The sequence below is a fragment of the Triturus cristatus genome, chromosome 7, assembly GCF_964204655.1.
Source record: "Triturus cristatus chromosome 7, aTriCri1.1, whole genome shotgun sequence".
Taxonomy (NCBI): domain Eukaryota; kingdom Metazoa; phylum Chordata; class Amphibia; order Caudata; family Salamandridae; genus Triturus; species Triturus cristatus.
The window spans coordinates 669,370,656-669,398,444 of NC_140590.1; the positions used below are offsets into that span (position 1 = coordinate 669,370,656).

Consider the following 27,789-nt stretch of genomic DNA (forward strand, 5'->3'; position numbering starts at 1 on the left):
GCTCTTTCGTTGGGGCCACACATTGCATCCAGTGTACCTAGGTATCTCTTGACCAACAAAGGTGAAGAATTGCAGTCACTTTGGGACCAGGATTCAGAGACCTGATGTTAGGATCTCTGAAGCAACCCTTGTTTCAAGGGGGGGGGTGGGGTGGGGGGGGGGGGTACCTCAAGCAAAAACAACCTTGCCGTTCTGGTCGGTCTGTGACTCTCAGCTGGGCATCAAAAACTTGATCCACGATTTCTCCTTTCTGATTTGTGACCCCGTCTTTTGCCCAAGACAGTGGCAGGGGTACACACTTCACATCCTAGTGCTTCCGGCCTTCTACCTTTGCTGAGGTCCTAGTTGCCAGCAATGCCTGTGCTGGTTAACTTCACCTTGACTTCAAGCTGGACTGGTGCTGACTCCCCAAGCTGGATCTGATGTCCGCACCCCTCTGGCAATGGTTGTAAGGCAGCAAATATCTATTGGTGGACAGAACAAAAGGTCCTTAGACAAGGCACAGAAAAAAATCTATCAACAGTGAGGATATTCTCGGAATACTTCCTAGTCTTGGGATGCCCCATATATTAGCAAGGCACCCAAGAACCACTTTCATCTATGTGAGATTAAAAAAAACAACAGCCTGGACCTATTGGCAAGTATAAAAGGAACTCTTTGGTGAACTGACAAGAGTAATACGTCACCCAATCCCAAGCAGCCAAGGAAGTCTGTGTTCATTTACTAAATTCTGAGGAAAAGAGAAAAAACAAAACAGACATACTCCAAATCCTTACATCTGTGTATTCCTATATTATTCATCTGAAGACCTTCAAGAAACAAGGAAATGTTCTACACTTTTACTCATAGACTTTGCATTACTTGTACAGGACTGCAGACACTTCTAAAATGATTTCTCTTAATAAAAGCACCTACATTGCACGCTTAGGACCATGCTCTCATGTTATAGGAGCATCTAAAACTGCTAATTTAACAGGGATTCCTATTACATGAAGAACTAAAAACTTCAACATAATGGGTACATAATTTTCTCCAGCAGAATATGTTGTGACAAACAAACTCCTATGAAACAATATTTTCCTCAAAAATGTTTGCTAAGGGTCACATGGGCATCTTCCCTGCATTCTACTTTTCACGATCCAAACTATGCAACGTCAGCTCTAGTAAGGACTTTCAGTTTATTTACACAGACTAGCTAATAAAAACTAGCAATGCCCTTGCAAAACTGTATATAACATGAGAATAACATAAACAATAATGGTGTTATCACCTGAGAATTTCAGAACAAAAATTACCCACATCTAGATCCCCTTAAAGATCAAATAAGGGAACAGCAATCTAAACTGCTCATCCTTTCATAATTTCATCAGACAGGATAAGCAGTAACATAACATTCATTTTATTAATGCTAACAATGTTTAAAACAGTATTACTGAATAGCCAATTAAATGTCTCATGGCTATTTCACAGACAGTTTTGACAGGCTCAAAAGAAATTGAGAAAAAGAGAGAGAAAACATAAATTTGCCTACCCTTAATTTGTAGAGGAGCTAGCCTCCTTCCCCCATTTTGACAGTAGGAAACCTCTAACAGGTTTCACTTCTGTCAACACTATCAACCCCTATTTGTAGCAACTGGGCATAAACAAAGTTATAGGAGGTAAATAGCACATTGAACTAGCTAAAGAACATGAATAACCAACCACCAATTCCTTTAGCAAATGATCAAGTGTAACATGAGGGCACATGAATTCAAACTAAATCCCATTGCTTCCTTAACTCAGCCCTAACAGCATTAGTGCTATATATATGGCAGAGACATTCTCTTAATCAGAGCTCACAGATACCATTATTTTGCCTTTTGTTCATATCAGTGCACAAAAGCTTGCTTTTGCCAAAAAAAGGTAAGCAAAATATCTCTTTCTCTCCCAGCCCTGACATCTCGTCTTTCAAATGTCGAAATGTCAAAGCAGACCTTGCTCTGAGCCCTGCTAGGCTTCTAAATGTAGAACTTCGACTTTTAACCTATTAGCGGCTGTTCCATTTTGTGTGCAAGAGTTTCCATGTAGTTCTCCCAATTCAAAGTGACCCTGGAGACTGAGAGCTGAACAGCAAACCCACTCCATTTCTGTCTACCAGCAATTCAGGGGTAAGCTTAAAAACTTCTGCTAGCTTTTTTGTACATATTTATATTTGTAAGCAGTGTGCTGAGGGCTTGTCTAACAGTATCGATGTCAGCTATTCATTCTATACTTACATATGTGCATTTACTGGACCCTAAGGCAGATTAAAAGCTGCTCTGATTGGAAGAACCTCATTTAAATAGTGAATTTTACCCAATTTAGACTTTGATGTTTTGGGCACTTAAAAATGAATATCCTACAATGTTTTTGCATAATAGTCATCCCCAGTATGTCCTCTACATATCCCAGAGATGGGGGATCAGAAATGTATAATGTATACCCTTATAAAAATGAGTTTTGTATGCCTGGGTAAAGTGACATTTCACATGTAAGTTGCCCCCTATTGCGGTACAGCACTGCTTAAATTCAGTTTTGATGCTATGAGTTCACAGTATCATTATTAGACATTATAAATATTTAAAAAACGAATTTAATGCACCTATCTTTAATTAAAAAAAGATATATAATCATTTTTTTTAATAAATCCAATCATTTTGATGAGTTTACATATGAAAAGCAATCTGCATCCCTTGCCTATCATATTTAAACACATTTATTGATAACCCTAAGCACAGAAGCCTAACTTGAAGCATGAAAGTCTGCGCCACTTTTAAAAGGACAATTATTATTTAACATCAAAACCACTGATATCCTTATTTAAAAAGGCATTAAGAAAAGAAATCCCTACTGTCAATCTGTTCTGTGTTATCCAAAATAATGAACCTAATTTCTAACTTTTAAAATAGCAATCTGAAATGCTGGGTTTTACACCGTGTTTTTTCACTGCCTTAAGATTTAGTGGACTTAAGCATTCTTTCTTTCTGTGGCCTGGAGTCAGAAATACCCACGTGCTGACACAGCTGCTTGTGATCTGCAGGTGTCGAATTCACACGCCTTTCATGCCAGCCTTTCAAGCCAGCACAAATCTATTTTTCTGTAATGTGTGTTTAGTTCAACAACAACCAAATCCACTCACATGATGTTAATGCCTTTTAATACCTAATACCTAATACATAAGGATAAATGCTTTTACATTTTGTATCTTAATTTATTTATTGCAAAACACACAATTTCGTTTTTGAGGCCTATTTCATTTCTATTCAATGTGAATTCTAATTTTATCTTCAGCATCGTGGCAATTTGCACACATGTATAGTGTCTTACAATTTAATGATAGCGTGCAGCTATTTAGCATATATTATATAATTCATTGCTGGGTTATTTTAAAATATATGTTCGAGGCATATGAGCTGCAGATTATACACTTTTGCATAGATCGCCATCTGTTGTTGGGCCCGGATGTTTGCAGTTTGTTTTTCTTCTTGGACAGTCTTTGGAAGTCACGAGTTCGGTGACTCCTCCTTCGGTCCGTACTGCGCATGGGCTTCGGCTCCATCCTCAGATTGTTTTTTTCCGCAATCGGGCTCGGATGTAATACTTCGTGCTCCGGCTTCGAACCTTTCCAGTTCGACCTTCGACGAAAAATCCTCGTCCATCGAGATTCTTTAGACGGAATCGACTTCTTCATCTCTCTTCGGCACTTCTTCGATTCCAGACATCAACAGCGGCCTTCGGGCCTACTTTGACTCCGGTCTCGGCCGATGGAAAGGACTCCCTTCAAGAAGTGCCCAAAATGTGGGTCTAAATTTCCCCACACCGACCTCCATCAGGTGTGCAACCTCTGCCTCTCTCCCAAACACGAGGCCCGAGACTGCCCCGCCTGCAAGTCTTTTCGATCGAAAAAGACTATTCGGGATCGACGAGCTCGACGCACCATGGCGCACTCATCGACCTCGGCTCCACCTGACATCTTCGGAGAAGACACCGGAGCTTCGGGACAGCAGCACACCGAACGGGAGGAAGATGTCGTCAGCGCTTCCGAGGCCGATGACTCCGACGTGGAGGAGATCACACCGGCGCAGAGGGTCGTGAGTACTCTACCCCCTCCCGCCCCCATACCGAAAGAGACTCCAGTTACCCCTTCGCCTCCGGGACTAGGGAAAACCAAGCATACTGCTTCCATCACCCCACCTTCGGGCCCGGTGAAAAAGCATCACAAGTCTCCTGGCGGCTCGGGCTCGAGCCAGCCTCCTAGCGGCGCCGACAAACATTCTTCGGCGCCGAAGAAAACAAGTTCCGTTCCGAAGCCATTGGTGTCGAAACCTGGCCTCTCGGTGCCGACCAAACACAAATCCCTCGGCACCGACGCTTCCGTGTCGAAGCCTGCCTCGGCGCCGACCAAAAGATCGGACACCCCGAGAAAGCACGGCGCGGATAAACCGACGAAGCCTTCGGTTCCGATAACATCGGCACCGAGAGAGTAATCGGTGCCGGAGGAGCTTTTCACACCGGATCCTCTTCAAAAGAGTTTAACTAAGGATCCCAGGACTGGACATTTAACTTTGTCTTCCAAGAAAAGACTTTTGGACAAGCCAACTCCTCCTCCACCACCAGAACGGAAGGACTCTGCCACATCCCCCTTCAGAGTACCCTCCCCACTGCCTCCAACTCCTCCTCTTCCTCCTCCACCACCTCCCCCTCCTCCACCCCCTCCATCTCCGCCCCCACCTTCTCCACCTTTGCCTTATCGGTCCCCAACACCGTCTCCGGACCCTGATGACCACGGAGATCCATTCTATGACCCCACAGATGCCCCGCAGGACCCCACTCCTCCGGGAACACCTGACCCATGGGAGGATTACCACAATCCAGATATCCCAGATGTGCCTCAGGATGATCTCTATCCATCCAGGCCGTCTCCACCAGAGGACTCCCTGGGGTTCCACCACCTCTTACAACGGGCGGCACATTACCATGGGGTGGAATTACACAGTGATCCAGTTGAGGAAGACTTCCTACGTGACACATTTGACATAGCAGATAAATCCACCGCTATATTACCCATGCTTAAAGGGGTGACCAAGCATGCCACAGAGGTTTTCAAAGACCCCGTTAGAGCTAGGGTCTTGAACCCCAGAATAGAAAAAAAGTACAAGGCAGCCCCTACCGATCCTGTCTATATTAAAGGACCTGCGCCCCTAGACTCACTAGTGGTTTCCACAGCTAGGAAGCGCTCCAACTCTCAGTCATCTGGTGAGGCTCCACCACCTGATAAGGAGTCCAAGCTTTTAGATGCATCAGGCAAACGCACTGCCTCGCAGGCTGCCAATATGTGGCACATCGCCAACACGCAGGCGCTGCTAGCAAGGTACGATAGAGCACACTATGATGAGCTGGAGGCTCTCATGCAGCATCTCCCGGAGAAATATAAGAATAAAGCTCATGAGCTGATACAAGAGGGAAAGATTATTACAACACCTCTATTAAATGTGCACTTGACGCAGCAGACACGGCGTCCAGGGCTATAAACACCAGTGTCCTGCTTCGCCGTCACGCCTGGCTCAGAATTTCAGGCTTTAAACCAGAGGTCCAAGCATCTATCTTAAACCACCCTTTTGACCAACAACACTTATTTGGCCCAAAAGTAGACGAAGCCCTGGAAAAATGAAGAAGGATACAGACACGGCGAAGTCTATGGGAGCCCTGCAATCACAAACCCCTAGACGTTCCTTTTCGCCGTTCCTCCTTTCGAGGCTCTGGCAGAGGTTACTCTTCCGATAGCGCCTCCACTTCCTACAAGTCCCCTCTTCAAAATACCTTCTCAAAGGGCTACCAAAGAGGTGGATATCGAGGAAACCATAATAAAGGCAGGGGCAAAACCAACACCGCCCGTTCTGCCACACCGCCCACACAATGACTTTCCCCCGCTCCCCCCAGACCATTCCACTCCGGTCGGGGGCAGACTACAAGACTTCCTTCAAACCTGGGAGGCCATAACATCAGACAAATGGGTAACCCAAATTATTCGGTCAGGGTACTGTCTCGAACTAACTTCTACCCCCCCAAATATTCCACCCAGACACTGTGCGATGTCACAAGAACATACCACACTTCTGAAACAAGAGGTACTCTCCCTCCTGCAAAAACACGCGATAGAGCAGGTACCCGTCGATCAGTAAAATCTAGGGGTCTACTCTCTGTACTTTCTAATACCGAAGAAAGACGAGACCCTACGGCCCATTCTAGACCTCCGGCCTCTAAATGCATACATCCATTCAGACCATTTTCATATGGTAACTCTTCAGCAAGTTCTCCCACTCCTCCGTCAGGGCGACTTTCTCACTACACTGGACCTGAAAGACGCATACTTTCATATCCCAATACACCCTGCTCACAGAAAGTACCTCCGATTTGTGGTAGACGGCCAACATTATCAGTTCAAGGTTCTCCCCTTCGGGGTCACAACCGCACCACGGGTGTTTACCAAATGCCTGGCAGTAGTGGCAGCACATCTCCGAAGACAAAACATTCACGTCTTCCCCTACCTGGACGACTGGCTCATAAAGGCCGCGTCCTACCACCAGTGTGTACAAAATACAAACACTACCATATAACTACTCCACCAGCTAGGCTTTACGGTGAATCACCAAAAGTCCCACTTGATACCGTCTCACACAAAGCAATAGCTCGGTGCCACTATAGACACCTCAAAAGCTATAGCCTATCCCAACTCAGCCAGGATCGCAAGCATGCAAGCCCTGCGCCAAAAATTCCTTCTTCAACACTCTCTACCAGCAAGAGTGTTCATGAAACTAATAGGGATGATGGCGTCTTGCATTTTCATAGTGCCTCATGCAAGACTTCACATGCGTCCACTCCAAGAGTGCTTAGCACGCCAGTGGAACCAGGCCCAGGGTCAGCTAACGGATCTGGTGTTGGTGGACGGCCGCACTCATCGATCTCTGCAGTGGTGGAACACCACAAACCTTTCCAAAGGGCGACCGTTCCTGGACCCGGTTCCTCAGGTGATTCTAACGACGGACGCATCGCTCTCCGGCTGGGGAGCGCATCTATTACACCTCACAGTGCAAGGGCTATGGACGCCACAACAGAGGTTACTCCACATCAACCATCTGGAGTTATTGGCGATCTTTCTAGCCCTGAAATCGTTTCAGAAACAAATTTCAGCCAAAGCAGTCCTAATTCGCACAGACAATATGACTTCAATGTATTATATTCAAAAACAGGGGGGGGGACACTCTCCCCAGCTTTCCCGCTTAGCACAGAGCATATGGAGATGGGCAATTCCACAAAAAATCGTTCTCCTGGCACAACACGTTCCAGGCATACAAAACACCATGGCAGATCTGCTCAGCAGACAAACGCAGCAAATGCACGAATGGGAACTGCATCCACAAGTTCTTCACCCATTCTTCCACAAGTAGGGACATCCTCAGATAGACCTCTTCGCCACCCACGAAAACAAAAAATGCCCAAGCTTCGCCACCAGATACCCACACCCATTGTCCAAAGGCAATGCGATATGGATGAACTGGTCAGGCAAATTTGCATACGCCTTTCCACCTCTCCCGCTCATTCCATTAGTGGTAAGGAAGATACAACAGCACTCCCTCACACTCATTCTGGTAGCTCCAACATGGGCCAGGCAGCCGTGGTACACCACACTGTAGTAAGCTATCGGTGGTACCACATCAAAAACTGCACCTGTCCCCATGCCTCCTAACCCAGAACCATGGAGAAATCAGGCACCCGGACCCAGCTCAGCTCAACCTTGCGATCTGGCTCCTGAAATCTTAGAATTTGGATACCTTAATCTTCCCCCTGATTGCATGAACATTATCAAGGAAGCCAGACGTCCTACCACTCGAGCATGCTATGCCGCAAAGTGGAAGAGATTTGTTGTTTACTGCCGTAACAATACAATCAACCCTTTAGATGCATCCATACAGCACATCATATGCTATCTGCTCCATCTTCAAAGGTGTAACCTGGCATATTCATCCATACGTCTACACCTAGCAGCAATTGCTGCTTACCTACAAAACAGACAGCATTTATCACTATTCAGAGTGCCTGCTATTAAAGCCTTTATGGAAGGCCTTAAACGAGTAATTCCACCCAGGGCACCACCTTCCCCTGTATGGAATCTAAACGTAGTTCTTACAAGGCTAATGGGTCCGCCTTTCGAACCAATGCATAAATGTGAGCTACAATTCCTCACTTGGAAAACAGCTTTCCTCGTAGCTATCACTTCCCTTAGAAGGGTTAGTGAGATACAAGCGTTCACTATACAAGAACCCTTTTTACAGATACATCACAGCAAGGTGATACTTCGCACAAATCCAAAATTTCTGCCTAAGGTCATTTCCCCCTTCCATCTCAATCAATCGGTAGAATTACCGTTTTTTTTCTCGCAACCTCAATCTGTTGCGGAAAGGGCTCTACATACACTTGATGTTAAAAGGGCTTTACTGTACTACATACAAAGAACGCAACCTTTCAGAAAGACTAAACAGTTGTTTGTCTCCTTCTCTCCACCGCATAAAGGCAACCCCATCTCTAAATCAGGGATAGCTAGGTGGATTGTAAAGTGCATACAAATTTGCTATCACAAAGCAAAAAGAACATTATATGTTCCACCTAAAGCCCACTCTACAAGAAAGATAGGGGCTTCTATGGCTTTTCTAGGGAACATACCCTTAGATGACATCTGCAAAGCAGCGTCATGGTCAACACCGCACACCTTTACAAAATATTACTGTGTAGACGTGCACTCCAAACAACAAGCTAGTGTGGGCCAGGCTGTACTAAAGACACTATTTCAAACCACTGCAACGGATACCGGTGGTCGCCGCTAGGGCTGGGTACTGCTATATAATCTATGCAAAAGTGTATAATCAGCAGCTCATATGCCTCGAACGGAATATGCTACTTACCAGTATGCATCTGTTCTTGGCATGTAGAGCTGCAGATCTATACACGCCCACCCGCCTCCCCGGCTACCTGTATCCGTTCCAGTCTATCTTATTTAGATACAACACACATGGGTTTCTTACTATTATCACTACGCTCCATCTTTTCCCTGCTGGCGAAAAACAATCTGAGGATGGAGCCGAAGCCCATGCGCAGTACGGACCGAAGGAGGAGTCACCGAACTCGTGACTTCCAAAGACTGTCCAAGAAGAAAAACAAACTGCAAACATCCGGGCCCAACACCAGATGGCGATCTATGCAAAAGTGTATAGATCTGCAGCTCTACATGCCGAGAACAGATGCATACTGGTAAGTAGCATATTCCTTTTTATGTTAATGATATTTTGCATAACAGAATGATGCCCAAAAAAACACATTGAGCTCATTCCAGACATTTTCTGAAGGGGGTCATACACTCAGAACACACAATAGAGCACGCTTAAGGCTAGCCATTCTTGCACCAAGAGCACAATCACTACTTACTCACACAAGTACCACTAATGACAAACCACAGACATTTAAACACACATTTAACCCACAGATCAACACTTAGGACAGAGACAAAAGACAGCCCACAGACTGTACTTAAACCAAACAATTTGTAAATACTAGTTGTAAGTCATATTCACTAGATTTGGCTGGCAGAACACCAAAAATCGCTCTGCATATCACCACTTATGAATGTTACTAAGTGCACAGACCAGGATCCTTTTAGTTCCTCGGGGTACTAGTCACCGAGAAAGAAATACGTTTTTATACCTAAACCTAGTTAGGTATCCCCTCTAGGGGAGCCGGCTAATTCTATACAAGTTCCAAAATGGTACCTCCAAGAAAGCAACACATTCTACGATGTGTGCTAAGAACAGGCATGCCAAGAATATTGCAGCATATACAATATTATACACCAAGTAGCCGTTCAAGTTTACAAAAGTTTCTCATTACCTGCCTACATAAATTGCATTTTATGTATTTCTCACATTCCCATCACATATCGTCCAATTTCCATTTCCATACACTATATATCACTTTATCACTCTATCTCTTTGTATCACGTTATCACTTTATCACTTTGTATCACTATATCACGTTATATTGCTCTATATCACTTTTTATGTCTCACTTTATATCTCACGATATATATCACTTTATATCTCACGTTTATCTGTGCAGCCGGCGCACTTCTCTCCCCATCTCACAAACTACCTTACCTAGCATACGTCTCCAGATTCTAACTGCCAATTTCTGAGTGACCAAATGGTCATTTTTAGAATACTCACGCCAAAAATGTTCTTAGTCAGGAGTGGTAAGCAGTTGGAGGAGTCAAATCAGGAAGACCAGAAAAATACTGGGCTGCAGAGACAGAATCTCAGTTTATGGCACCTTCTTACTAGAGTCCTGTTCTGTCCTCCTCAGTAGATTCCTGTCTCCCATCAAGACCACTCCCTTGGATAGCCACTTCTCTGATGAGCCTCACAGAGGGCACCAATTGAAGAAATCAAAACCTTCTCAGGGGTTTCACTGATACACCTGGTCCTTTTAAACCAACAGCACAGAAGAGATTGGCACAGAAGCTGTAATATAAAAGACATCTTTTTATTAACCTCAGATGAGAGAGATTGCGTCACACTGTAATGTCAAGTCACTGTAGGAGGCATTCTAAGGAGTACAGAGAACAGGGGCCTTATATACCCACACAGGAGCTCAAAAGAAGGCGGTACAAGTACACATGAGAAGAGTTACACAAATAGATGGTCATACAGAAAATGCACAGTCAACAAGTAGGAGGAGTAATAAGTTGCTGACATCAGTTAGAACAGGGTGAACCCAGCGACTTGGATACTTCTGTTGATGCTGGTCTGCTTTCTCCCCCTACCGTGGCTACGGCTGAGGGAGCTTCGTACGCAACGGTGGTGTGGAGGGTGGCTGAGGTCCTTGGTCCTCTTTGGCTGTCAAGACAAATCTCTTGACTGAGGTGCTGCAACCTGGAGTCTCCACGTTGGAACCCCTACACCCATTCAGTGACTCCCTCACTGACGTCCTTTTGGGTATCTGGTCCAAACAAACACAGGGGCTCCTGTGAATAGGACAGTTGCCCGCTGCCATCAACCCACAAATGGGAATCCACACTTCCTCATGCTGCACCCTACCCCTGAGAGCTTGGTGGTCCAAGCCTCCACCATGTGGTCAGATTTAGTAATCCAAGTCCTGTTCTCTGGTATTTGTGAACGTTTTGTGTATTCATTTGGTTGAATCTTGATTCCGGTCTATAGAGGTGATTCCCTTGTGATTGCAGGTGTTTTGTACAGTGGGCATTGACATTGTTTGATCTTGTTTGCTCGAAAATCCTTTCGTCCCGATGATAACCCAATACATTTGTCTAGTGTACTTTGGTGAGCACAAATTGTTTGTCTGTGTAATGTATATTATGTTTTGCTATATTATTTTTATAATAATTTGTTACTTTAAAATGAACTTCTTGTGGGCAATATTTTATTTTATTTTTATTTGAAGTTAAGTTTCTGTGAAACAAATTATCTTATGAAACCACTGTAGCTTTTATAAGGTTTATTGGTCTCCTTATTCTGGGATAGTGGCTAACCCTTTACAACCATGGGCACCTAGTTGGCGGCAGGATTCACCTGCCCCACTGGCAGTCCATAACATCGGACATGTGGGCTTTGCAGATTGTCTGAAGGGGCTACTCTCTCCCCTTCAGGACTACCCGTCCCCCCATTTCACCATCTCACGACCTGCTGACGGAGGATCATCTATCCCTTCTCTGCAAGCAGGTCACAGCTCTCATGGCCAAGGGAGCCATAGAGAGGGTTCTGGTGGCAGAAGCTGGCTGTGGTTATTATTCCCACTACTTTCTGGTTCCCAAAAAGGACAAGGGCCTTCGTCCTATCCTTGATCTCTGGACTCTCAAACTCTTCCTCAAGATGGAGAAATGCTCATTTTGGCTCAGGTCTTGTCCGCCCTGAATCTAGGAGACTGATTTGCAGGATGCCTATTTTTATATTCCGGTCCTGCCCTCCCATTGGCACTATATGCGGGTTACAGTAGGCCATGAGCACTTTCAATTCATTGTTCTCCCCTATGGCCTTATCAGCGCCCCTCGGGTGTTCACCAAGGTGATGTTGGTGGTTGCAGATCATCTGCTGAGATCAGAGGTGCTAGTCTTCCCCTAACTAGATGACTGGTTGATGAAGGTGGGCTCGCCCCAGACAGTCGTCTCCCAGCTAAAGACTATGGCTAACCTTCTGCACTATCTGGGGTTCACCATCAAGATGCCAGAGTCACACCTGACTCCCTCTCAGATGCTCCCTTTCATCTGAGCAGTTTTGGGCTTTTCCTCCCAAGAGACAAGTCCAGGATATTCAGGCTTTGGTACTGATTTTTAAGCCTCTATCCTTGGTTTCAGTGAGACTGGCTGAGGCTGCTGTGCCTCATACCCTCCTGCATCCTGCTGGTGACACATGGTAGGTGACATATGCGGTCTCTGCAGTGGGACTTGAAGTTCCACTGGGAGCATCAGGGGAATCTCTCCGACCTGGTCCAGATCTCAGAGGGAACTACTAAGGATTTGCCGTGGTGGCTGACGAACCGCGATTGGGTCAGAGGCAGACTCTTCTCCAGCCAGATTTCGCAGTAGTGGCTAATGCGTCACACCCTGGATGGTGCTGCCGTCCGGGAGAGGTGCAGATCAGAGGACTCTGGTGGAATCTGGGCTCCACATCAACATGCTGGAGCTCCGGGTGATCTGACTGGCATTGAAAACCTTCCTACCCTCCATCAAGGAAAGGCTATACAAGTGTTCACAGACAACACTACTGCCATGTGTTCCTGCAACAAACAGGGCGGGGTGGGGTCTTGACCCTTTGTCAAGAGGCCTTGCTTCTCTGGACATGGCTGGAATGCCAGAAAATATCTCTGGTGGTTCAAAATCTGGCAGGTTCAATGTCAGCAGTCTTGCACGCTGGAGTTTCCGAGGCGGCACTCAATCACAGACGTTTTTTGTCTCGAGTGCAGCTCATGCCTCCTGTACGTCTTTCCGCTTATACCACTCCTACCCAGAGTTCTCAAGAAGATGAAGAATAACCGTGCCCAAGTCATCCTTGTGGCTCATTAGTGGGCACAGAGAGTCTGGTATCCCGAGCTTTTGAGCATTGCCATCGCTCACCGATCAGGCTGCCCTTTTGGGAAGATCTTCTGACACAGCAACAGGGGGAGGGTACTCCACCAGAACCTGTTCACTCTCCACCTTCTTGCATGGAGATTGAGCTGCAAAAGTTGACAGCTTTCGACGTTCCTCCCGAGGTCTGTAACAACATCTAGGCTGCCAGGCATCCCTCCACTAAAATGGTTTAGGCCTGGCTTTGGAATGCACTTGCTGCATGGTGTGCAGAAAAATAAGTGGATTCTCGTTCTGCTCCTCTTTCTGGAGTTCTGCTCTTCATTCTTTCTCTTGCCAAGCAGAACTCTGCTCTCAGCACTCTTAAGGGCTATCTTTCTCCCATTTCTGCCTTTGTACGGTTGCCTGATCAACCCTCTTTGTTCAAGTCCTCCATTGTACATAGGGACCTCAAGGGTCTTACTTATCTCTTCCCTCCTTCACCATTCATCATGCCTCAGTGGGACCTTAATTTGGTTTTAACTTTTTTGTTGTGTGCTCCTTTCAAGCCTCTTCACAATGATCCCCTCCGGCTTCTTACCCCGAAAGCAGCCTTCCTTGTGGTAATTACATCTGCCTGCAGAGGTAGTGAGCTGTAGGCCTTCTCATCTAAGCCGCCTTACCTCTCAGTCTATCCTAACAAAGTTGTGCTTCGCAGTCTGGCCTCCTTTCTCCCAAAAGTGATCACTCCTTTTCATGTAGGCTAATCCATCGCCTTGCCTACCTTTTTTGCTCCACCACATCCCTCTAAAGAAGAGCAGTCACTCCACTGTCTGGACCCAAAAAGAGCATTGTCGTTCTACCTTGACCGCACATGGGAGTTCAGGGTTGATGACCAACTCTTTGTGGGATATATCTGTGTGAAGAAAGGTTGGGTAGTGCTTGATTTAGTTTTCAGAGGACGGGTTACTCCTTCATAACGGTGGCAGATATCCCATCCGCCAAAATATAAATCCTATAAAATCCTATAGCATTTATATTTCGCCGGACGGGATAACCGTCACCCTTGTGACGGAGTAACCCGTCTGGCGAAACCTAAATCAGGCCCTGAATCTAGCCACAGATTCCTTACCGACCCACCCATCCTCCCCGCTCTGCCAACTGATTTCTATAGACAGGAATGACACACCAGTGGTCAGTGTTATTCATGGCTCCATGATTCTGGCATGGAAAGTTGTTAAGAAAACTGAGGTCAACGCTCCTGGGTGGTGCCTATATAGGTACTGCAATGGCTCAGACGATGCTGAGGACGGACACGGAGCTCATTGACACCACCTAACGGCACGCCGTGGTACTGCTCACGAAAAATATTTTGGATCCAGCCTGACGTCTGGGGACATTCAAAGGTAAATAATCTGCAGCTAGACATAGTCTCTACCAGATAAGGCATTATAGAAGGTAAGTAACTTGTTTATCAGTAGAAATAGATTATAGTGTATGTGGATTCTGGTATTTTCATTAATAATGGAAAATAATTAAGATTTGTAGACATTCATGTTTATTCTGAAATTGGCTGTTTGCTTAACAATAATAGCTAATCATATCAGAATAAAATGGGTGGTGGTTGTGATGTCCAAATCCTAGACAATGAGAGTGACGTCCACAGCCAAGGTGATGGTGCATGTGGATTTCACATTCTGGGTAGTAGGTATGACCTGTGGGGTGTGGGTGTGAACTTCGTGCTGGGAATCATGGTAATGAATGTTCCAGGTACTACACTGCACAGTCTGTGTGATAGTGAGTGAAGTTATTAATCTAGATGGCAGTGAGTGAGCTTCCTAATGTGGGTTGTGTGGCGCGAGCTCCACAGATTGTTAGAGGTACAAAAATGTCTCTATGGTTAGTGGAACTTTAAAGGTTTGGCCTCATTGGGTTCTGCCTCAGTTAATCTCTCTGGATTGTTTGTCTTTTTTCTTCTTTTCTTACTACCTGGTTTCTGGACTTCTGTGTGAGTGAGTCACATTTCCTGAGTCTCACTTACTGTGAGCTCTTTTATAATGGATGGGAACTCTGCGTTCTCTCCTATGACTCCTTCTCCTATTAGTCGTTGACTTTAAGGTTGGCTTTGACTTAGGCTCTGCTGCATTTTGGCTAGATTTGCTCTATGGAAATACCATACAGACATACACATACAGTGCTAACTGTCAAGATCAGGGCAGCTGCTGCGCAGCCAGAGTTAGAGGCTTGTGGATCGTTGCACATTAAGACACGCACACACATGTGCACATATATAGGGGCTGAGCATGTCAAACTGCCATCTAACTTAGCTGGTATCTGTGCACAGGTAGCCTCTCAGAGGGAACTCTTCAAGAATTGGTGATACATGGGGAAAACCTTATAATAAGAGTGCGTATTAATAGAGTGTTTGTGAACATGTATAGTAATTACTGAATAGTGTTCTGTGTATTATATACTATGGATGAAATCTGCACCAACTACAGTTTTTCCGTAGTTAGACATATTAACTCTGTTAAGTCCCAAATCGTTAACTTCCAAATACTATGGCAAATCAGGATACCAAATGCATTCATTTTCAGTCCTTGTGCCACTTCATGATTTGTCATTTTTCTCTGACTCAACTTCTAATGAGTTTTTTCCAGGTCCAGGTTTTTGTTTTCCCTGTTGGACTAAGTAAATTACTGTGCTGGCCAGCTGTAGAATCAAAGGCCTCGCTTCACAGCAGAGCCAGTAGCCAATAAAGAGGCCTGCACCTGGAAAAGAAGATGGTGGGGGATGGAATCTGCATATGCTAATTACTCTTCACACTGCACCTAGCCTGGGACAACTCAACTCCATAGAATCAAAGGAGGGTATTCAGACCTCTGGAGCCAGTCACAGAAGGGTTTACCCTAGAGAAGGTTTTTGAGCACCTGGTTGACAGAGACATCTTGAATATTCCCAAATTGCTGTAAAGGACAGTAAGGACGTGGTCGAAGATGTATGACCCTAGAATCAAGCACAGGTGCCTCGGGTCTAGAACTTTCCATCCTCACTTAACAACCCTTGCACAAGCAAGAGACTTTGAAGAACAATCTTGTCCTGGGGAAGCGGTGTCTTTGGAATGCTCAGCTTTAAGAGAGAAGAAACCTGACCCTGCTGCTACAAGGATGCATTCAAGAACTTCCGACTAGAATTTGTTTCTTTAGGGCTACGTAGTGCTGGCCACCCCTATACCCCCTGGGGTCACTAGATGGGTGAACCTGGTCACGGGGACCCTGGAGCATTCTCTCAGATCTTCTGTGCAATAGTCTTCCAGGCATGCAACCTCAAGCATGCGGAGGATCCTGAAACCTGCTGCTACACAGTGCCTTGCAAGCGACTCAGAAGCCATATGACCTGTGTAGTGCAGCCACATAGGAAACTCTTCCATGGGGTCCCTGTGGTTGCTGTTGAGGAAGGTCCTGGGCCAAGGAGTGGGACATGTTCCAAATAGGAGATATGTTCTAGACAAGGATGTATAGGGCAGGAGGGCAGACACTGAGCTATTCCTTGCCCTCATTGGAAGGAGAGCAATGGAAATATCTTGTTCTTGTAAACAAAACAAATTATAAAGGACAGGAGACGTGAACAAACCTCTCCTGGTGGCTAGTGCCAGGATCGAAATGACACCTCCCCAGTGAAAAGTGAGTCGTTACATGCCGTAATGAGTGTCATTGGCAGATGGAACCATCCTTATGAATTTTAATGGTGATATATTGGTTAATTTTGACACTTTTCTGCTTTTATTAATGTGGTGAACCGTAGGCCTGATCCCCATTGCATTTTATCTAGTTTATTTGGGGCGTTGTAGGGTTCAGGGTTCATTAGCAGTATGAACTGTTAGGACGGTGTCACCATCTGTATTTCCACCTGTCATCATGCATATATTTGTAAATTTATACGTGGTATTGAGTAGTGTGTGCGTGATAATGTACTTTGACTTTTTAAAAAGCACTGCCTGGACCTGATTTATTGGTTGTTATTTGATGCATGCTTTCAGACTGGGGTACTAGCCGTAAGCATCTCCCCTGAGTAAGCTTCGGACTGCTCTGACTGTATCCTGAGGACTAAGTGCTTCAACAGGGTACTTGGTTCACAGTAGACAGAAGGTTGAGGACTTATTTCTCCCTTCCCAACTACCAACCTGCTTTCTTACAGGTGGTGGTGTTGAGTTTCATATGCTTTATAACATGAGAATGGGCACCAGTGCTTAAGTGGTGGGAATGACCGCTGCAGTCTGCTCAGTGGGACTCAGTCTCATTTATGTGAGCATTGACTAGAAAGCATCTGCTGATAATGCAAGCCTCTGCATTCCAGGGTATCCTAACTGCCTTACTGGTGGGTAAATTATGTTTGTATACTAAAGAAAATAATCAGCATATGTAATACATATCTATATTTACTAATGACTGAGTAAGCTTGAAGTAAGTCCTCCACTCTCACTCTTTTTACTGTACTTTTTATTTTCAAGCTTGAAGAAGAATTCCAAAGACCGACCAACATATGCAGAGCTTATGGTTAGTACTAAGTGCCTCAGCAGTTGACAGATTCTGTATCAGATCACTTGGCCATGTGCTTATGCATTGTATTGAAAAGCAGAACAGTGAGCAAGCAGGGCGTGATTCATGATTGTTTAAACTGAGGCTCCTGTACATCTTCTACTAGAGGATTCTTTGTGGTTATGGTGACCATTGTTGCAAACTCAATAGAAAAGGATGATGAGGTGAAAAATGTACAATGAACTTTGAAAAATTATTGCTAAAGAATCGACAGCCTTTAAACTTGTACTTGTTTATGGTTGTTATGTTTCATGCTGTCATAGAAGACGAAAAGAAAGGACATCTTATCCAAAGGAATGACATTAAATAAGAAGCCAAAACAGAAAGTCACAAGCCCTCTGAGCCTTCTGAAGATGCAGGCCAGTTTACCACCTGGCACCCATACTCCAGAATAACTTCCACTTTGACTTTAAATTGGCCACCTCCCAGAGTACTTTCAAAGAATCACTTAAACATCACTTTTTTCAGCTAGACGTGGCTGCCCATCTCCATTTTCCCTGCAGATGATGTCTCTTGCATGCGGTGTACACTATGATCACTGTATGGACTGTTTTATTTTTTTAATCTTCATTTTTGTTTTTTAATGATGTTGCTCAAAAGAAATTGGGCTTCTGGAGTCAACCAGGATGATGAAAGAACACCAGTTAAACCTGTGCTCAAGGCGAATTGGAGAAGGTTGTTAAAAATGAGCCCTTAAAACCTTAGTGGTAAGGAGAGTCTGCAATCACTGGTAGTTTTCTTCTGCTCAAAAGTGGAACTTGGGTCATTCCAGAGTTTAGGATCTTGCATTGCTGCTGTGTTGAACTTTGAGTGTTCCGTGATGTTGATTGGAGATTCCTGGGGATTAGTGAGGCGGTAGGCTAGCTTCTGAAGATGAATCTGGCCTTTGACTAGGGAGGCTTATGGAAAATTCAAAACAGCTTATTTAGCACCTGGCAGTCTGTAATCCATCCTGCAGGGGCTGTGAGGTAGTGTACTCCACAACCCTGGTGGACTACACCCCTCCATATTTTGAAACCTTCCTGGAATAGACTTCAGTGCTTAATTTGAGTGGGTGGTTTCTGGTGCTCGGCACCGGCACTTAATTGTCAACACCAGTGTTTGTGACAGTTTGCCATAAGGTGGTGGTGTCTGAGATGACCACATCAAAACCAATTATTAATTCAATATACATTATAAAAACACTATTACCTATTGCCCAAGCCATTCTTATAGCTTCGGGGGCCTGTAATATTCCACATTGTCACACTTACTGGAGTGTGATGGTTAGTAGTTGTGTTGTTACTATCGTTGGCAGCATGAGAGGGGTAATGTGTGGTGCAAGCTGCAGTGACCTCCTGACGATAGCCCTGGCGCTTATTTGTTTTACCAAATTAAGCACTGATAGACTTCTATACCTTCTCACGAGCTTTTGCTACAACAGCTCCTTTGGAGGCACTGAAGCCATACTGTGCAGTTACCTTGTGCAGTGAGCCTGTACTACAAAGTTTTTCTTTTACAAAAACAAATCCCAAAACGAGACTTAGTTCTTGAAAAACAATGTCCCGCCACAAACAACAAATAAATGTCCCTGACACACTGCTTGTGGGGTCTCAAAAGGGAAAAAAGTAGGTCTGAATAGCCACCCTAAATAGGGTGGACAGTATGAGGTACTTTGAGTGACATCCTGATATCAATCGGGCCATTGGTCAAAGTTTTCCTCTAGCAGAGCCAGCAGAGTCTACATTGGCGGAAGACAACAGGTTGCCTAACCCTAAATGGATTGGGGTAACCACATTTGTGGTGGAGTGCCCTGAGTGCTGGTTTGACATTGTTCTATCCCTCCACGTTCAACCTCAAAAAGGTTGCCTTATTTTGATTTTTTTCAATCTTAAATTCCTGTATACAATACATTGAAGTAATCTAGTCACCCCAAGACTAGGCATCTATTGATTCATTTCGGTTAGAAGTTTCCAAGAGATAATACATTTCTCGGAGCATGGGGAGTTGCTTACTGACACTTTTTTAAAGCTATATTTATTGGTTTTCTTTCAAAGAAATATATGGTAATTAATCATAAATCAAAATGCATATGGTTGTCAGAACTGCAGTATCTATGTGAAGAACAATCAAATTAAAATGCATCAGACTTAACAGTTGCTTACATGGAAGGTGTATCTATGCGCAGTATAGTCCCAACCTTATCCTGCTTTTCTCACTATGGCTCCTAGCCCGCCACTACAAACGACAGCTCCTCATGTCTGCATAGGGATCATCTTCAAACTGCTCTCTAAATCTCATCCCGGTGCTCTTGATCCTCTTGCCTTTTCTCCCTTCATATAAATCTTTCTGTTCGAGGCATATGAGCTGCAGATTACACACTTTTGCATAGATCGCCATCTGGTGTTGGGCCCGGATGTTTGCAGTTTGTTTTTCCTCTTGGAAAGTCTTTGGAAGTCACGAGGTCAGTGACTCCTCCCTTGGTTCGTATTGCGCATGGGCTTCGGCTCCATCCTCAGATTGTTTTTTTTCCGCCATCAGGCTCGGATGTAATACTTCGCGCTCCGGTTCCGAACATTTCCAGTTCGACGATCGAAGCGGAATCCTCGCTCATCCCGGTATTGCTCAGATATCCTCAATCACCTTCTCTTCGACACATCTTCGATTCCAGTCGTCGACGGCGGCCTTCTGGCCTATCCAAGCTCCGGTCCCGGCTGATGGAAAGAACTCCATTCAAGAAGTGCCCTCGATGTGGGTCCAAATTCCCCCACACCGATCTTCATGAGGTGTGCAACCTCTGCCTCTGCCCTGAACACGAGGCTCGAGACTGTCCCGCATGCAAGTCTTTCAGATCGAAAAAGACTATTCGAGATCGAAGAGCCAGACGAAACATGGCGCTCTCCTCGACCTCCGTTCCAGTCGACATCTTCGGGGACGACGTCGAAGCTCCGGGACAACAGCACACCGAAGAGGACCTCGTCAGTGCTTCCGAAGCCGACGACTCGGATGTGGAAGACATCACTCCGGCGCAGAGGGTCGCGAGTACTATACCCCCTCCCACACCCGCGCCGACACCCAAAAAGGCTTCGGTCACGCCTTCGCCTCCGGGCCTAGGCAAGACCAAAGACAAAGGCACACCCCACCTTCGGGCCCGGTGAAGAAGCCTAATAAGCCTTCCGGCGGCTCGGGCTCAAGCCAGCCTGCCAGCGGTGCCGATAAACACACTTCGGCACCGAAAAAGAGACCGGCCTCTACCTCGACACCGAGCTCAGCACCAAAGTCCTTGGTGTCGAAACCCAGCCTTTCGGTACCGTCCAAACCCCATAAGGCCCTCGGCACCGACACTCCAGCGCCGAAGCCTACCTCGGTGCCGACCAAGAAATCGGAGGTTCCAAAAAAGCACAGCACGGACAAGCCTAAAAAGTAATCGGCCCCGAAACCTTAGGCGCCGACGGAACAAACATTGTCTCAGGAACTGTTTACACCGGATCCCTTGCAAAAGACACTTACCAAGGATCCAAAAACTGGACATTTGGCACTCTCTTCTAAAAAGAGACATTTGGACAAACCGGCTCCGCCTCCACCTCCAAAGAGGAAAGACTCTGCTACCTCCCCTTTCAGGGTGCCTTCCCCACCCTCTCCACCTCCGCCACCCCTGCCTCATCGCTCCCCGACCCCGTCTCCAGACCATGATGATCAGGGGGACCCATATTATGATCCAGGGGATGTGCCACAAGACCACACCCCTACAGGATCCCCAGACCCATGGGACAATTATAATAATCCAGACATTCCAGATGTCCCACAAGATGACCTTTATCCATCCAGGCCATCTCCACCAGAAGACTCATTAGGTTTTCACTACCTACTTCAGAGGGCGGCACATTATCACGGGGTAGAGCTACACACTGACCCGGTAGAGGAAGATTTCCTCCTCGACACCTTTGATACCGCACATAGGTCTACCTCCATACTACCTATGCTCAAGGGGGTAATAAAACATGCGCCAGAGGTTTTTAAAGACCCAGTCTGGGCTAGGGTCATTAACCCACACATAACATAACATAACACGTGTATTTGTAAAGCGCACGTTCACCACTACGGGTATCTTGGCGCTGAATAACAGATGTTTATTGTTACCCAACTCAATGTTACTCATTTTATCGACCTCAGATGGATGAAAGGCTGAGTGGACCTGCCGGGATTTGAACCTGTGACCATGAGGTCGAACACAGGCACCTGCAGCAGACACATTAGTCCACTGAGCCACCAGACCCAGCTCATAGAGAAAAAGTATAAAGCTGCCCCCACAGATCCTGCCTATATCAAAGGGCCAGCGCCACTAGATTCCCTAGTGGTCTCCACTGCACGCAAGAGGTCAAATTCCCAGGCGTCAGGCGAAGCACCACCATCTGACAACGAGTCAAAGCTACTGGACGCGTCAGGAAAGCGCACTGCGTCACAGGCAGCCAATATATGGCGTATCGCCAACACACAAGCGCTATTGGCCAGATACGACAGAGCGCATTATGATGAACTAGAAACCATCATGCACCATCTCCCAGAAAAATACAAAAATAGGGCCAATGAATTAATTCAAGAGGGTAAGACTATAACTAACACCTCTATACGCTGTGCCTTAGACGCAGCAGACACAGCCTCCAGGGCCATTAACACTAGCGTCCTCCTCCGTCGCCATGCTTGGCTGAGAGTTTCAGGCTTTAAACCTGAGGTACAGGCCTCCATATTAAATCATCCTTTTGACCAAGAACATCTATTCGGCCCAAAGGTAGATGAGGCCCTCGAGAAGATGAAGAAGGACACAGATACGGCGAAATCTATGGGAGCCCTGCAGTCACACCCTCCTAGGTGCTCCTTTCGCCGCTCTTCCTTTCGGGGTATGGCCAGAGGCTACTCCTCAGATAGCGCATCCACTTCCTACAAATCCCCTGCTCAATCCACCTTCACAAGGGGTTATCAAAGAGGCGGCTATAGGGGCAATAACAATAAAGGCAGTTGCAAAACAAATACCGCCCGCTCTGCCACACCGCCTACCCAATGACTTCCCCCTGCTCCCTCCAGACCATCCCACTCCGGTCGGGGGCAGGCTACAAAATTTCCTTCACGTCTGGGAGACCATCACCTCAGACAGATGGGTGACCCAAATTATTCGTTCAGGGTACTGCCTAGAATTGACATCTACCCCCCCCCCCCCCCCCAAACATTCCACCCAGGCTACGCCCAATGTCACAAGAACATTCCACGTTACTAAACAGGAGGTAATCTTCCTCTTACAAAAACATGCGATAGAACAAGTCCCCGCCAATCAGCAAAATTTAGGGGTCTACTCCCTATATTTTCTGATACCAAAAAGAGACGAGACTCCTATTTTAGATCTCCAGCCTCTAAACACATACATACATTCGGACCATTTTCACATAGTAACACTTCAGCAGGTACTTCCGCTTCTCTCCCAGAACGACTTTCTCACCACACTAGACTTGAAAGACACATACTTTCACATTCCGGTACACCATGCTCACAGAAAGTACCTCAGATTTGTAGTGGACGGGCAACACTACCAGTTCAAGGTGCTCCCATTCGGGGTCACAACAGCACCAAGGGTATTCACCAAGTGCCTAGCGGTAGTGGCGGCACACCTCAGAAAACAGCACATTCACGTCTTCCCATATTTGGACGACTGGCTAATAAAAGCCACGTCTTACAACCAATGTGTACATCACACCGCCACTACAATCCAACTACTTCACCAGCTAGGTTTCACGGTGAACCACCAAAAGTCCCAGCTAATACCATCCCACACAAAGCAATACCTCGGTGCCACCATAGACACATCAAAAGCCATAGCCTACCCCAATCCTGCCAGGATTGCAAGCATTCAGGCTTTGCGTCAAAGATTCATACCTCAACTCTCTCTCTCAGCAAGAGTGTTTATGCAACTCATAAGGATGATGGCCTCTTGCATTTTCATAGTGCCTCATGCAAGACTCCAGATGCGTCCACTCCAAGAGTGCTTAGCGCGCCAATGGAACCAGGCCCAGGAGCAACTGACAGATCTGGTGTTGGTAGACGGTCGCACCCATCGCTCTCTGCAGTGGTGGAACACCACAAATCTTTCCAGAGGTCGACCGTTCCGTGACCCGGTTCCACAAATAATCCTAACAACAGACGCATCGCTCTCCGGCTGGGGAGCTCATCTATTACTGGACGCCGCAACAAAAGTTACTCCACATCAACCATCTGGAGTTACTGGCAATCTTTCTGGCCCTAAAATCCTTTCAGACACAGATTTTAGGCAAGGCAGTCCTTATTCGCACAGACAACATGACGGCCATGTACTACATTCAAAAACAAGGCGGCACACACTCTCCACAGCTCTCTCAACTAGCACAGAGCATATGGAGATGGGCAATTCCACACAAAATCTTTCTCCTAGCCCAACATGTCCCAGGAGTCCAAAACACCATGGCAGATTTGCTCAGCAGACAGACGCAGCAGATCCACGAGTGGGAACTTCACCCGCAGGTTCTTCACCCGTTCTTTCAGATGTGGGGGCATCCATACATAGACCTCTTCGCCACCCACGAAAACAAAAAATGTCCAAGCTTCGCCGCCAGATACCCACACCCATTGTCCAAAGGCAATGCGATATGGATGAACTGGTCAGGCAAATTTGCGTACGCCTTTCCACCTCTCCCACTAATTCCATTAGTGGTGCGAAAGCTACAACAGCACTCCCTCACAATAATTCTAGTAGCTCCAACATGGGCCAGACAACCGTGGTACACCACGCTGCTGGAACTTTCGGTAGTGCCACACCAAAAGCTACACCTCTCACCATGCCTCCTCACCCAGAACCATGGAGAGATCAGACACCCGGACCCAGCTCAGCTCAACCTTGCGATCTGGCTCCTGAGATCCTAGAATTCGGATACCTTAACCTTCCCCCTGACTGTATGAACGTCATCAGAGAAGCTAGATGCCCTACTACTAGAGCCTGCTACGCTGCAAAGTGGAAAAGATTTGTTGTTTATTGCCATAACAACACAATCAACCCTCTAGACGTATCTATACAGCACATCATATGCTACTTGCTCCATCTACAAAGGTGTAACCTAGCATATACATCCACTTGGCTACACCTCGCAGCAATTGCCACTTACCTACAGAACAGACAGCACCTATCACTTTTCAGAGTGCCTGCCATTAAAGCCTTCATGGAAGACCTCAAACGAATAATTCCCCCCAGAGTACCACCCTCACCTGTGTGGAACTTAAATATAGTTCTCACAAGGCTAATGGGACCGCCTTTCGAACGTTTGCATAAATGTGAACTGCAATTTCTCACATGGAAAACAGCTTTTCTTGTAGCCATCACTTCCCTTAGAAGGGTCAGTGAGATACAAGCACTTACTATACAAGAACCTTTTCTCCAAATGCACCAGAACAAGGTTGTCCTCCGTACCAACCCAAAATTCCTACCCAAAGTCATTTCCCCTTTCCATCTAAACCAATCGGTAGAATTACTGGGTTTTTTTCTCGCAACCTCAAACTGTTGCAGAAAGGGCTCTACACACACTGGATGTTAAAAGGGCCTTACTTTACTATATCCAGAGAACACAACCTTTCAGAAAGACCAAACAACTGTTTGTCTCTTTCTCACCACCACACAAAGGCAACCCCATCTCTAAATCAGGGATAGCTAGGTGGATTGTAAAATGCATACAGATTTGCTACCACAAGGCAAAACTAACGCTATCTGTTCCCCCTAAAGCCCACTCTACACGAAAGATAGGGGCTTCTATGGCTGTTCTAGGGAACATCCCATTAGATGATATCTGCAAAGCAGCTACATGGTCAACACCGCACACTTTCACTAAACATTACTGTGTAGATGTGCAAACCAAGCAACAAGCTAGTGTGGGCCAGGCTTAACTAAAACACTTTTTCAAACCACTGCAACAGATACTGGTGGTCGCCGCTAGGGTTGGGAACTGCTATATAGTCTATGCAAAAGTGTGTAATCTGCAGCTCATATGCCTCGAACGGAATATGCTACTTACCAGTATGCATCTGTTCTTGGCATGTAGAGCTGCAGATCTACACACGCCCATCCGCCTCCCCGGCTACCTGTATCTGTTCCAGTCTATCTTATTTAGATACAACACACATGGGTTTCTTCACTATTATTACTACGCTCCATCTTTCCCTGTTGGCGAAAAACATTCTGAGGATGGAGCCGAAGCCCATGCGCAATACGAACCAAGGGAGGAGTCACCGACCTCGTGACTTCCAAAGACTTTCCAAGAGGAAAAACAAACTGCAAACATCCGGGCCCAACACCAGATGGCGATCTATGCAAAAGTGTGTAGATCTGCAGCTCTACATGCCAAGAACAGATGCATACTGGTAAGTAGCATATTCCTGTCTGATGTACACCAGTTCATATTTCGGTACATTTTGCCAGCATTGCGCTCTCTGGGCCACCCCATACTCTTGCTATTTTGTGTATCGCAGCCATCAACCCCAGGTCACCAAGCTTTTTGGCTCAACTGGGTGGCAGATCATCACTACATATTCCCATTACCACAAGCTTTGTCTCCTCAATCTATGTGGGCTCAAGCAGTATATTTAAACAATGAATCCCCCAACCTCATCCCAAAATTCCTTCAATCTAAGTTACAACTATATATTATAGAAAAAAATCTCCCATCTGTCTGCAGCCTCTAAGGTAGAACTCCATATGTTTCTTAGCATGTTTGGCTGAAGATACACATGCTTTGCATACTCTTGCATCTAGTATCTGATAGAGACATCTAGCCGCAGATTCCTTAACTTAGAAAATCCCCAGGCGTCAGACTGGATCCGGAAAAAACTTTGCAGCGCACATCTGCGCGCCGGGGGACGGCGCCACACGACCCTGCCCTGACGTCGTCCATGTATGTGACGTCAGCGAGGTCATATAAGTCCCTCCCGGCGCGCTGACATCACTTTCCTTCTTTTCCGCGTGCAACGCGGATCCGGAGTGAGCGGTTTCTCTGGCCTGTTTTCAGGCCTTGTCGACGCTTCGCGTCGGGGAACAGTGTGCGATGCCTTCGGGCTTTAAAACTTGTAATTCCCGTTCGCGACAAATGTCCGCGACGGACCCGCATGTTATTTGTATGTGGTGTCTGGGCGAGCACCATGACTCCACAGACTGCGAGGCGTGCCAACACCTGAAGCCCAAGTCTGGGCGCGAGTGCCGTATGAAGCTTCTCTCCGCGCGGTTGTCCTGGTTGGAGTCGTCTCGCCCCCTGGCTTCTTCAACAGCAGGTCCCTCCCGCCATCGTTCGGTGTCCAGGGCCACCGTTCGCCACTTGGTAAGTCGAGGAGCTTGTCGCCAAGCTCTTCGACCTCCCCTTCTTCTTCTGTTGTCAGGAGCTCCGGTTCCCAGAACGTTCCAGATGTGCCCTCCCAGCCGTCGCCCTACCCACCCTTTCCGGGTGTGGGGGGTGACTCGGGCCCAAATGAAGGCATATGCCGCAGCTTTGCAGGCCTCCCTTGGGCCCTCTCCTGTCCTCGGGGCCTCCGCTTCTTGTGGGTTCTCCGACGGACTCGCCGATGGGTTCGCCCTTGGCGCCAATTGAGCCTCTACCCCCAGGGACGTCAGAGATGTGGTACTGTTCGGGCGCGGCCCAATTGGGTCCCCCTCTGCAGTTCATGTGAAGTCGTTAGGGCGTGGCCCGCCAGGGTCCCCCTCTACGACCCACGGCGCCTCTGCCGTGCTGCATAGCCCCGCTGGGTTCCATGCGGCGCCGCAGGTAGTTGCCGGTGCTCATAGCCTGCTCTCAACACACCCCAGGCTCCCGGTCAGGCGGTCGCCTGTCCAGAGCCGGGGGCTCGCCTCCTTGGCTCCGCCTCCATTGCTTTCTCCGGAATAGGAGCCTGTTCATATGCCCCGGGCCGGCCTGGGGGCCGCCTGTCCGGAGCCGGGGTCGGCCCCGTACTGGCGTCGGAGGCTCACCTCCTCGGCTCCGCCCCTGCTCCTTTCCCAGAGTCAGAGCCTAGCATGGATAAGGTGGAGTC

The 27,789-nt window shown here is 46.7% G+C and overlaps 1 protein-coding gene across 1 annotated transcript in view; it reads left to right on the top strand.

The window, feature by feature from the left end:
• Positions 1 to 27,789, top strand: part of LOC146810323 (dual specificity mitogen-activated protein kinase kinase 6) — a 419,950-nt gene that overhangs the window by 376,762 nt on the left and 15,399 nt on the right. The window contains exon 11 of the mRNA XM_085617318.1: positions 17,637 to 17,682. Coding sequence (XP_085473444.1) covers positions 17,637 to 17,682 — 46 coding nt within the window. The remainder of the gene's footprint in view (positions 1 to 17,636; positions 17,683 to 27,789) is intronic.